Here is a 12,715-nt window from a genome sequence, read left to right as displayed (position 1 = left end):
TTATTCACAGTATTAAAAATAAACTTTTCAATTGATGTTCTTTTATAGTAATCTAATTGCAATGGATTTTATTGATGTATCTGTGACTTGTAAATGACATGAAGACTTATATAGAAAGGTACTTTAAAAAGTAGTTGTTGGTTTATACTGAGTACAATATTGTATAACTGTAATAATTCAACTGTAAACCTAAAAATTTACAGCCAAATTTGAAAGAGATGCATCCTACCTCAGGAAAACGTTATTGAATATGTCAATTGTGTTGTAATGATATGCTTCTTCTAAGTATGTTGTTATTAAATAAATCATTTAAAAAAAAATCAACTCGAATAGACTTAGAACATGAATGTAAGACCTGAAACTATAAGAACCATAAAAGATAACAGAGGGAGAGAGCTTTTTGATATTACTCTGGGAAGGGATTTCTTGCTTGAGTCTCTGGTGTGCCCATGTGTTGGCAAGGATACGAGTATACTAATGTAGCTTGGGGTGGTGTAGTGCCATATGCTTACCAGTCATCCCTGGACCCCTCCTTACAATGTATACCCTCTGCTCTTAGACCTGGGACCATAAGTAGTACCTTGGACAGCCTCCAAGCATCAAGGCCCAGTGAGGCCACAGCAATGGTTTTGATAGGACAACTGCAGAGGCCAACATTACAGTCATGATAAGGAGGAAATTCTGTTTCTGGAATTCCAAACTATAATTTCAAATATATTGTGATCTGGGGTGTGACCTGTGTGTGAACCACCACATGGCCATGTCACAGTGTGATTCAGTTCTGTAGTCTGAATGTGTCCTAGAGCGCCTGTGTTGGGAACTGAATCCACACTGCAGCACTGTTGAGGGGCAAGACCCTCAAAGGGAGGGCAGAGCATGAGGCCTCTGCCATGGGAGCTGGTACCTGCAGAAGGATGAGCCTGGCCCTCTTCCCTTCCTCTCATGTGTGCTCTCTTGCCCTCTGGCCGGGGATGCAATAGGGTGATGTGCAAGAAGGCCCTCGTCAGATGTAGGCTCCCTCCAGAGCTGTAAGAAACAAATTTGTTTCTTAATAAATTGCCCAGCTTGTGGCATTCTATTATAGCAAAATAAGATGGACTATGACATCCACTCTGTGATTGGGGTGTAGTGCCATACTGCTGTACTGCCCACTGTGTAACCTGTGATATGATCTGACTCTACAGTGTGGTCCGGTGTGTGTTCGTGATCAGTGTGATCCATATGTGACTCAAAATGTTCACCACGTGACTGGGGTGTGGTCCCCAGTGTGATCCTTGAGTCTGAGGAGTGAACTATTGCGTGACTACCAAGTGATCCAGTGTGGGACTCACAGTGTGATCCTGGGTAGGATTTACTACATGACCCACAGAATTTAGTCTCCACTGCAGAAAGCTGATGCCACTTCATTTTTTATTGTGGCTTTTTTTGTATGTATGTGTGTTCATTTTGGGGGTGTGTGCACATGTGTGCACAGTGTATGTGCATGTGTATGCATGCAGGTAGAGGCTAGATGTTGATATTGGGTGTCTTGTAAAGTCAAATTCACTGCTGGGAGGTGCATGTGGCATCCAATCCCCTCCTCCCACTGTCGTTGCAACCTGAGGCAAGAATTCTCCAAAACAGCCATTTGAATAATCTTAATGAATTTATTGGACTTGCTAACTGAGCTTGGAGTGTGGGTTTATTTACAGAAGAGTGGGCGCCTCACCCTCCCCCATTCACGGCTGTGCTTGAAAATCCACACCCAAACATAAAATCCTGTGGGTTCTGGACAGCTGCACAAAATGGTGAGAGAGCGACCTCGTGGTTTTCCTGGCTTATATACCCTTAGTCCCTCCCCTTCAGGCAGCTAAGGTCAACCAATTGGCTAGAAGAGGTAATGGGCTTGACTCCTTCCACAGAGCATGGGAAGGAGGCGGGATCATGGCTTGTCTTCACAGGGTCAGAGGAACATCTGGGTCCCAACATGTCTTTCTCTCAGTCTGGAATTCACTGATTAGGCTGGATTGGAGGCCAACAAGCCCCAGGGATTTTCTGTCCCTACCGTCCCTGGGATTCCAGGCACATACACCATGCCTGGATTTCCCATGGGTGCTGGAAATCAAACTCAGGTCTCCATGCTTGCATGGCAAGCACTTTACAAACTGAGTCATCTCTCCTGCCCTGAATGTCACTTCTTTTGCACTGTGAGTTAAATAACACAATTTTGAGATAACTTTGTAAACCTATCACCCATTTTACTAAATAAACATTTGGCCATACTTGATTAAAGTTAGGGAAAGTTCGCACTTAGGGTGACTGTCCTACTTTGCTTTCCATTGCTGTGATAAACACTGTGACAAAAACAACTTGAGGAGGAAAGTGTTTATTTCAGCTTTTAACTCCCAGGTCACTGTCCACAACTGAGGGAAGTCAGGTTGGAACTTGGGGTAGGAGCCTGAAGGCAGGAACTGAAGCACAAACCAGGGTGGGGATGAGGGGGGACTGCTTACTGGCTTGTTCCTTTGACCTGTGCTTGGCCTGCTTTCTTATACAACCTAGGACCATGCACCCAGAGGTGGCACCACCCACAATGTGCTGGGCCCTCCCACATGAATTAGCAATTAAGAAAATGCCTCACAGACATGGCTATAGGCCAATCTGATGAAGGAAATGCCTCAACTGAAGTTCCATATTTCTAGGTGTGTCAACTTGACAACTGATGCTATTCAGCACAGTAACTTGTAGGGACTGAGGTGGACAGACCAAGGGTGGACCCTGCTAGCAAAACCACGATATCTTCTCTGATGCTATAACCCCAAATGAAGCTGTCTCTCTCCAGTCACTCCGCAAGGGAACTCCTCTCCACCATAGCCACAGGGAACAGAGATTACCCGGACACAAAGCTGGACACAAAGTGTGGACACTTTGCCACTTGTGTGTCAGATTATTGCTTCCACCCCACCCAGGCCTTACTGTCATCTTACAGAAGCCTTAATGTTTGTGGCCTTCCCAGAAAACATCCTTAGGCCAAAGGAATATTAAGAAAATGCTCTCCATTAGGCAGAGTAAAGCATATTATATCAATTGCCTGTGAGCTTTTTAGGTCTGCGCACCACTTATCAGTGCACTGTCACATTAGAAGTGACTCTGAAATAAAATACCAGTAAATAACTTCAGAGATAAAGAACTATGGTAGTCATCTACCCCCCGCCCCTTGGCATAGGAATGAAAATATCAACTGTTCTCCCCACACCATTTAATTGCTTCTGTTTAGCACATTCAATTTCTTTGTAGGATGAAAATTTATAATAACAAAATACATTTTTATGCACTTCTTAGAAATCAGGGATAGTACCTCACATGTCACATAGTGACATGGATTTTGAGGGAGCAGACCCAATGCAGAATTTTGGTGAAACTGTGGACGAAGAGACTTCAGAGTATGTCCCTGGATAAGAATCCTATATCAAACTTCTCCCACGCATGGGTCAGGGACCATTGTGGAAGAGGGGACAGAAAGATTGTAAAAACTAGGAATGGTCCATGAACATAGGGAAACAGAGGCTTTCAAAAGGTCACTGGAAGCTTGCACATGTGAACTTGTGGCAATGGTGGCATCAAGTACAAGACCCATGCCAACTCAGACAAAGACCCAGAATGGAGCGAGGGAAATGGGTGGTGGTTGGTGCTAATCTGGGAACTACTGGAGACTGATTACTACTGGGTGAGGGAGAGAAGGCCTTACCAGTGATCCCAGTAGATGAATTAACATCTGGATAGGACTTAACATGAATGGTGGAATACATGAGGTCTGGCTGGGAGGGGTGTGGGGAGGTATGGATGGGGGACGAGGTCTGAATTTGCTTAAGAACTGTTATATAGGAGCTGGAGAGATGGCTCAGCAGTTAAGAACACCGGTTGTTTTTGCAGAAGACCCGGGTTCAAATCCCAGCACCCACATGGCAGCTAACAACTGTCCGTAACTCCAGTCCCAGGGGATCCAACAGCCTTTTTTGACCTCCGAGGGCATTGGATGACACGGGTGCACTTACTTACATGCAGGCAATACATGCATATACATAAAATAAAAATAATAAATTTTTAAAAAATTAAAAAAAGAACTGTTGTATAAAATGTACGAAAGCTCAATAAAAAACTAAAAAATATATTTTTATTTGTTCTAGATGGAGCCTTAATATGCTGCTTCCCAAGAACAACAACTAAAAACAACTAAAAACTAAAACAACTAAAAACAACAACTCCTCAAAATGGGAGTATTTCTTTAAAAACATATTCCATTCATTTTGGTTTTTAGTAAGGTATCCTCTGAAAGATGTCTTGTGTTAGACTTTGCTGATCTGTACAAAGGCTCCTTCTCACCTGCCTCTCTGTCCCTTGGTCCTCTGGCCTGCAGGATGCTAGTTTATTCTGTACAGTGGTTCCTTCCATTGGCAGGTTAATTTTCTGTCTACTCAATTACCTTTGATAACTGGGGTCTGAAAACAGTCGATAAAGAATTCCAGAAATAAACACTCCAGAGTTTAAAATAACTTTTATTACACCACAGTACTGTATCAGATCTAGGTATTAATACAGTTCTCATACTGTACTTAGTGTATTAATTAAACTATCATAGCTATGTATAAGGAAAAGTGTCTATGAGGTGTGGCTCTATCTTTGAGGTACTGTGGAAAGTCTTAGGACTCATTCTTCTAGGATAAGGGATGTCAGGACTGGCTAATGCCTTTCTCTTCTGCTGAAGGCCATGCGATCCTATCTGTAAGCAGATTCTCACCATCTGGTACCTGCAGATGTGTTATGATAATAATGGCTACTAGGGTACCAGTGAGTAGCCCAGAGCAGCCCAGGTGTCTTTCCACATATCAAATGGCTGATTGATTTGTGACAGATACTCAGTCTTTGGGGCTGTGTGGGCTTTGGCCTTCTTCCAGCCTTCCTTAACAGGACAAGTGCAGACTTGTGGTTTGCCTCCTTTGGCCTCTGAGGTGTTAGGGGAGGATAAGGTCTGCCCAGTGCTGCCTGCTGGGCTCTGTGGGTCCTGGCTCAGGCCCGGCTGCACTGCTTTCTGGGGCCTGGTCTGCAGTTTCACCCACTGTGCTGGTGGGCTGCATGTCTGCACATTTATGTAGCTCACCTACTTCCATGGAGCTGTCTTTCCCCAGGAAAGGAAGGGCAGTGTGGCCCTGGTTAAATGTCTGCTTCAAGATACAGACTCTGACCTGTGCTTCTCTTACTGCCTCTTGTGTGAACTCCAAAACACATGAACAGTTCCCAGGAAGGCCTACACAATGCAGTCCCTCCAGCAGTCAAGTTTCCATACTTTGGTTCAGCATCAGCCCACCACTTTTATGATTCCCTTCTAACTGGTGACACAAGAGTTCATCAGACGTCTACTGTGATGCTGTCGCATACACTGCTGTCCAGGGAAGAGCAGCTACTACCTGCACTCTGGATTAGACAGTCCCGCCCCCAGCCCACTCTAAAGGTTTCATAGGCATCCATCACAACTAAAACCCCAAACTAAACCACTTTAATCAGGGCTCAAAACAATTTGCTGTTCTCAAAACGGCAGTTAATAGTGTCCACTGATTTTAGGTTGTGGCCAAATAACAGCTTCTGATTTCCATAGTGAATTTACATAATAGAGGAAATAAAAACTCCAGTACATGCAGGGTGAAAACTTGGAATTGGGAAAAATAAATCACTCAGTAGTGTAAATTGAATAACAAAACACACATGGGTAGCTTTGCCTCACTCGCAAATCACATGATGAAGTCAAGTCAAATTCTTCATATCACACGTACTCCTAATTCGATAGAAATACTTATACCCAAAAAGCTAGCTACATCCATCTAAGGAGTGGAGACTGAGGTGACCTTCTTTTAATTAAAAAGAAATGACCTCCTTCCTGCCCAATTAGTAATAACACTGAGTTAAGGGGTTGGGGTGCAGAGGTAATTGCACAAGACTACCCATCTTCCATTTCCCAGTCCCTACAGTGTATGGGCTGGTGGACAACGAACTCTTGGTCTGCATGTATAAGCCATGTGCATGGCCCTGCCTTGTGGAAGATTCCTCTTGAGGATTTAACTGGAAGGGGGGCAGATCACTTGAGATTTTTTTTTGTACAAGTGGGTGGAAGAAGGGGGGTGAAGTGTGGGGTGCTAATTTGCAGACTTGGGATTCACTGACAGTAAAGTCCTGGGCACCAGACCTCTCCCTCAAAGCCTGAAATAGCAGGTGCAGTCTTCAGATATGGCATAGGTCTATGGACCCATATCCCTTGTTGGGTGCTGTGCCAGATCTCTGAGGCACTGGTCAGGAGCAAGGCCTGTACTATGCTCATGGTGTTCTGGGAAGGCAGTTATCTTGGGCTTGCTCTTGGTGCTTATGGCCCCTGTGCCACCCAGGAAGTAAGACTGGGTGCAAAGCACACTGGCAGGCTCACCACTTGCACCAGGGGCTACTGAAGAGCACACGAGCTGGGGCCTCCTTCACCTAGCATACCCATGCCTTCACCCCCAGCTTGAAGTGCTCAGGTGAGAAACAGTCCAGTGACTTGTCATTGACCAGGGAACATGTGAATCAGGAACTTGAGGTTGAGAGACAGACCCTGTGCATCTCCAGCAGCAGGTTCTGGGTGGTATCAGACATCCCTGTTCTGCTCTTGGTGGCTGCCTGGCTGGTCACATGGCAGTGGTCCACCAGGCTGTGCAGGTTGAGCACCCTATATGACCACACCTGCCAGGGAAGCTAAGTGCATAGATGACAGGGCGTTAAAAGATTGCATCTTCAACACATGGTGCTAATCAAACTAGACAGCTCCATGTAGAAAAGTGAAACTAGATCATTATCTCTCACTCTTGCTACACAAAATTCAATTCCAAATGGATAAGACTTCAATTTGCTAAAGTAGGGCACATACTTCAAGTTGTAGGCACAGGAAAAGGCTTTCTGAACAGGACCCTGGTAACACAGGCATTAAGACCAACAATTGACAAATAGGATTTCATGAAACTAAAAAGCAAAGGACACCATCATTTGAGTGAAGAGACAACCTACAGAATGGGACAAAATCTTTACCAGTTATACATCTGACAGAGGGTTAGTATCTAGAATATATAAAGAGCTCAAAAAACTAAATAACAAAGAGCCTAATTAAAATTAGGGCATGGAACTAGAGCTCTCAAAAGAAGAAATACAAATAGCTAAAAAATATTTTAAAAATGTTCAACATCCTTAGCTATCATGGAAATGCAAATTAAAAGGAGTTTGAGATTTCATCTTACCCCAGTAAGATTGACTAAGATCTCAAAACAAACAAATGATAACAAATGTTGGCAGAAATATGGGGAAAAGGGAACACTTATTTACTGTTCTTGGGAGTGCAAACTGTTGCAGTCACTATAGAAATCACTGTGGAAGTTCCTCAAAAAGCAAGCAGATCTACGATATGGCCCAGTATACCACTATTAGGAATATTCCCAAAGGCTTCTACATCCTACTGCAGAGATACCTGCTCATCTATGTTCACTGCTGCTTCATTCATAATAGCCAGGAGATGGAAAAGCCTAGAGATCCATCAACTGATGGATAATGAACATGTGATACATTTACACAATGAAATATTATTCAGCTATAAAGAGAGATACAATTATGAAATTTTCAGGTAGATGGATGGAGTTGGAAATAACCATTCTGAGTGAGGTAACCTTATTTGTGAATGCTAGCTTTGAACTTTTTATATGTGCATTTAAATTGGTGTACTCATAGAAATCAGAAAACTAGTAAGGGGCCATGACGGGGGATTTCAAGGGAAGTGGGATGGAATGAAGGTGGTATGAAAATGGAAAAAGGAATAATGGAACAGGAAGAGTTAAATGGGGTGGGGGATGGGAGGGCAGGGTAGAGGAGGGGGGATGGGGAGGGATAACACTAAAGACCTTTGAGAATGTCATATGGAAACCTACTACTGTAGAAGCTTCCTAAAATATATACATAAATGTACATAAAAGTTTAATTTGTTACCCTATAATGGGGGCAAGGCCTCTCCCATACAGCACTGGCTCTCAGATAAAAAGCCTAATGCCAGATATGGGTTACTGCTTTTTACTAGTCAGTGGGGTCCCATAGATCCTTCCCAAACTCTATAGGCTGTTGCTATTACTCTTAGTTACCCTCAAGAATTTGATGGTAAGACCTCATTGCTGAAGATACCATACTTGAATCACAGGACATGGAAAAGTCCAGCTGGTATCCACCCAGAGGTTTCATCCCTTATTGCCTAGCTTTCATAGTGCTCTCTGAATACTACTGGGGAAGAAAATGAATCAACAGTCTTACTCAGCTGTGAACCCTGTGAACTACAATAATGAGTGGCCTGGCCATATATGCCCACTGGTACAATGTGGAACAAATATGAGCGTAACCAATCACATTCTATTTTTTATATGTATGAGTGTTATGCCTGCATGTATGTAAGTGCACCTGTGCCATGCATTGTCCATGGAGGACAGAGAATACATTGGATCCCCTAGAACTGGAGTTAAGGATGGTTGTTAGCTACCATGTGGATGCTGGGATTTGAACTGGGCACTCTGCAAGAGAAGCCAGTGCTCTTAACCACTGAGCCAACTCTCCAGTCCCCACCAACCACTTTCTGATTGGATTTAGAGGCCATTCTACAAGATGGAACTCATGCCTGATACCATTAAGTGGGTCAAAAACCCATGGCTGCTAGGTCATAGGCCCTAGGGAAGAAAATGCCCCAGTACTATTATTCTGCTAAATGGACAGAGTAATAAACTGCTCCCCAAGTTCTTATCTTTATACCCAGAGATTAGTGCTCATCCCTCCTCAAAGAAACTTCTTTTTGCACTATATGGCAATTAATATAGAGGCCCCCACACAAAAAGAAAAACTTTTCATCTTTTTCTTCATGACTCTTTGTGAACAATCTCCAATCTCCCGTCATGGCATAATTTATAAAAGTTCTTAATATTAGGCTGGGCGTGGTGGCACACGCCTTTAATCCCAGAACTCGGGAGGCAGAGGCAGGTGGATCTCTGTGAGTCTGAGGCCAGCCTGGTCTCCATAGTGAATCCAGACCAGTTAGGGCTACAGGGAGACCCTGTCTCAAAAAGACCAAAAAAAAAGAGTTCTTAACATTGGCATGTGAAACACTCTGACGGCTGGTCATAAACATACAGTCTCATTCCTTCTTGACACCATGCTTATGCTGTCTTTGGTTTTCCCAGACCATTATTCTATTAAATGAGTAGTGGGTCCAGGTGGTATTGGTACTTTGAGTCTTTCCAGCAGCTGCCTGCTACACAGGAAACCAGCCTGTCAGTGTGAAGGCACAGCAGGCTCATAACAGCTTCTACAAGCAGTTTGCACACAGGATCAACAACAGCACTATACATTGATTTAGCAGCCTCAAAATTACTTACTGTAACAGTTGTTTCTACCTTTCCTGTGTCTCCGCACCAATAAGATATTCCAGGAAAGGGAGATAGCATGTCATTTTATTTTTGTGGTACTGGGGCTTGAACATAGTGGGGCCTTGTGCATGTCAGCCAGATGCTCTATCACAGAGCTAAATCTCAGCTTTAAAAACGTTGAGACAGGCCTTGAACTAGTAATGTTCTTATTTCAGCCTTTTGGGTGGCTGGTATTACAGGTATATGTCACCACATCCTGCTTGGAAAAAGGTATAGTTTAAAGAAAATTCTATATGAATCCTTGTAATGTTGCCCTTTACCTAATGACATATATATGCTCAGACTGTTATTTTTCCATAAAGTTTTTTTTTTTTTGTCATTTGTCTTAAATGGGGCTGAGTCTGCATTTTCCACCTTGTGGAACCTGTGGATTAGGAAGAGAATCACCTGGTACTTTTCTTTTTCATAAACCACAGCTTCCAACAGCAGGGCACAGTCTTGACACTGTTCAGTCACTATCTGGCCTAGAGATGGGCTTTTCAGAATAACCATGCCTCCCCTGCTCTGGTCACTGTGTATTCTCTTCTTTCCCACTAGCTCCTCCTCTCAGGGTCCCAATCTAAGGACAAAACCTTTTACCTGCCCCTTTTCCTAGGCAGGGACTTTGTTTTTGGCAGATTTAAAATTTTAAGAGATGTTCTGGTTCACAGCAAAGTTGAGCAGAAAGTAGATCTCCCATCTGTCCATGCCCTCCACATGCATGCACAGCCTCCCTCATCACCAGGCCCCAGAGGGGTCATCTGGCACCATATTTGTAACAGCTCCTGACACATTACTCTCACTGAGTCTGCAGCAGGGGGCCCTCTGGTGCTGGGTGTTCAGTGGGTTTAGACGAAGGTGCAATAATGTATCCTATTTGGGTGCACTGTTTAATTCCCTGCACTAAAAATGTCCTGATTCTGCAGCCCTTTTGTTTTAGAATTCGGATATCTCATCACGATACAAAAGCTAATTTTGTTTCAATTATTATTTTTAATAAATAATTGGCTGAGTCCATTTAAACTCAATATTTTTTCTTTTGATTGCACTCATTTATAAACTAGCTTTTTACATATCACAGTATAGCCCCCTATGAATGGCCAAGCACAGACCTGCACCAATCTTCCTTATATATCTCACAAAGTTGGATTGATTTCCGACATCTTTATTTCACCCTGAAAATTTAAAAGGCAACAAGTAACTTCAAGAATTCATGATTTAGGGTGGAAGCTTGCTGCCAAGCCTGCTGACCCTAGTTTGAATCTTGGGCTCTACACGATGGCAGGAGATAACTCTGCCAAGTTGTCCTCTGACCTTCATGAGCATGCGACAGCACTCCTGGGCCTGCATACCTACACACAAAAGAAAAGTTTGAAAAAGGATTCATGATTTCGGGAATGGAGAGAAGGCTCAGTGGGTAACAGTGCTTGAGGCTCAGGGGGTAAGAGTTCTTGATACTCACACTGAAGACCTGAGTTTGAATCCCAGCCTCTATGAAGACAGGCATGCCCACATGTGCCCGTAACCCCTGTGCTTGGTGGCCCCAGTCTAGGTCTCTGTGTGTACATACTATGTCATGCACACAGACGCACAATTACTCATGTTTTATTTTTCTCTATCACTCCACCGTTGAGTGCATAGAAAATGTTTTCCGGTTATTAATTAGTGAGAGCACACTTATGCTTGCTAAAGCTAAACTCTGAAAAAATACCAGTGAACCAGAAAATGCTGGCAGGTTTGTGCCCACTTTATTACAGCTGGTGTGGGGGGGATGTGGGGGGCACAGGGTGAGGAAGTCAGGACACATCACTCCAGCACCTGCTGGTTCTGAGGCACAGCAAACACTTTCACAGCAGGAGGGCTGAACTTCGACAACACTGTACAGACACTGATGCTGTTTCTCAAAAGCCAGCACCCTTACGCCTACCTACAACTGTGCTCTAGGACAGTGACTGGAAATAAAAGCTGTGTGGTCAGGCTAAAAGGCCTTCTAAGTCTCCTTTTATTGGTATTCTTAAAACCATTCTGCCTGTACTGTGGCAGGAAATGGAGCGCTGGGGTGAGACATCCTGGTGGAGCCCATATTGTGGAAATCAATGGATCAAGGGCGGAAATTTCCCAGAGAGCAACATTAATTAGTAATCGGTGAGCCAGTGGCACAAGTCACAAGGCAGGCAAGAGAGTGAAATCACCCAGGAGCGTTCTAGTGACGGAGTCACTTTATTGTCAGGATGAAAGTCATTCTGTCCTCAATCTACACATCTGACATTCCTTCCGAGCCCATCCCATCTGCCTCCCCGGCGTCCCCGCCCAGCGGTTCTGCCCCGAGTCGGGGTCCCCGGCCCCCACGCCCGGACCTACCCAGCAGCAGGAGCCGGTGCGTCAGCTGCAGGTCTCGCTTCTGCTCGCGCAGCATGCGGTCGATGCCTCGGCTCACTTTCCTCGCCTCCCTGGCCGCCTCCCTCTCCTCTGCGCGCAGCTGCTCCGGCCGCCGCCGCCCGGTCTGCGGGTCTGCAGGGGGCCGCCCGCACGCTGGGGTCTGGAGGCCGGCTGACCGCACTGGGGGGGCCAGGGCCGAGTCTGCTTGGGGCCGCGCATTGTCCTCCCGCGGGTCCGAGGCGGCGCAGGGGGCGTCCCCCGAGCCCCCGAAGAGCAGCGGCCGCAGGCTGTAGCAGAGACCCATGAGGGCGCACCGGGCGTGGGCAAGTCCAGCGGCTCAGGCCGGGGCTCGGCGAGGGGGCGATGCCGGCGGACCCTGGGTGGCCGGCTGCGGGGCGTGACTGCGGCGGGCCCGGGAAAAGGGCCCCTCACTGCTCAGGAGGGCCATAGTGCATTGTCCCTAGGTCTTGGGCCGGAGATCTCCTGATAGCGCCACGAGCGGGCAGAGCTGGCGGAGCTGGTCCTGGCCAGCCCGGCCCCCGTTACCGTAAATACCACCGGTCCCGCTAGCTACCGTAAATACCGCCGCGCAGCTCTCCTTAACCATAATACAGCCTGTTGGCTACCTTTCCTATGGCAAGTGTTGCTACTTTGGCTGACTACCTTAAGTACCAGGCAGAATTCCTTGCAGGGCTGCAGGGGCAATTAGATTACCACCACCGATAGCTGAGACAGATCGAGGGACCCGAAACTCCCTGGTACTGGGGCAGGGTTGAACACTGTTGAATGTTCATTTGACAATGTTAGTTTTGTGTTGCGCATTCTATGACTGAGTAAAAGTCCCAAAAGTG

At 45.4% G+C, this 12,715-nt stretch overlaps 1 protein-coding gene across 1 annotated transcript in view; it reads right to left on the bottom strand.

The window, feature by feature from the left end:
- Gnal (G protein subunit alpha L) overlaps nucleotides 1–12,399 on the bottom strand; it is a 150,434-nt gene extending 138,035 nt beyond the window's left edge. Inside the window, exon 1 of the mRNA XM_008834684.3 lies at nucleotides 11,847–12,399. Coding sequence (XP_008832906.1) covers nucleotides 11,847–12,168 — 322 coding nt within the window. The 5' untranslated portion in view covers nucleotides 12,169–12,399. The remainder of the gene's footprint in view (nucleotides 1–11,846) is intronic.
- Between the last annotated feature and the right edge of the window lie 316 nt (nucleotides 12,400–12,715).

Source organism: Nannospalax galili, unplaced genomic scaffold (genome assembly GCF_000622305.1).
Source record: "Nannospalax galili isolate Female #2095 unplaced genomic scaffold, S.galili_v1.0 scaffold155, whole genome shotgun sequence".
NCBI classification, from domain to species: Eukaryota; Metazoa; Chordata; class Mammalia; order Rodentia; family Spalacidae; genus Nannospalax; species Nannospalax galili.
This window is presented reverse-complemented; position numbering and strand designations above follow the sequence as displayed.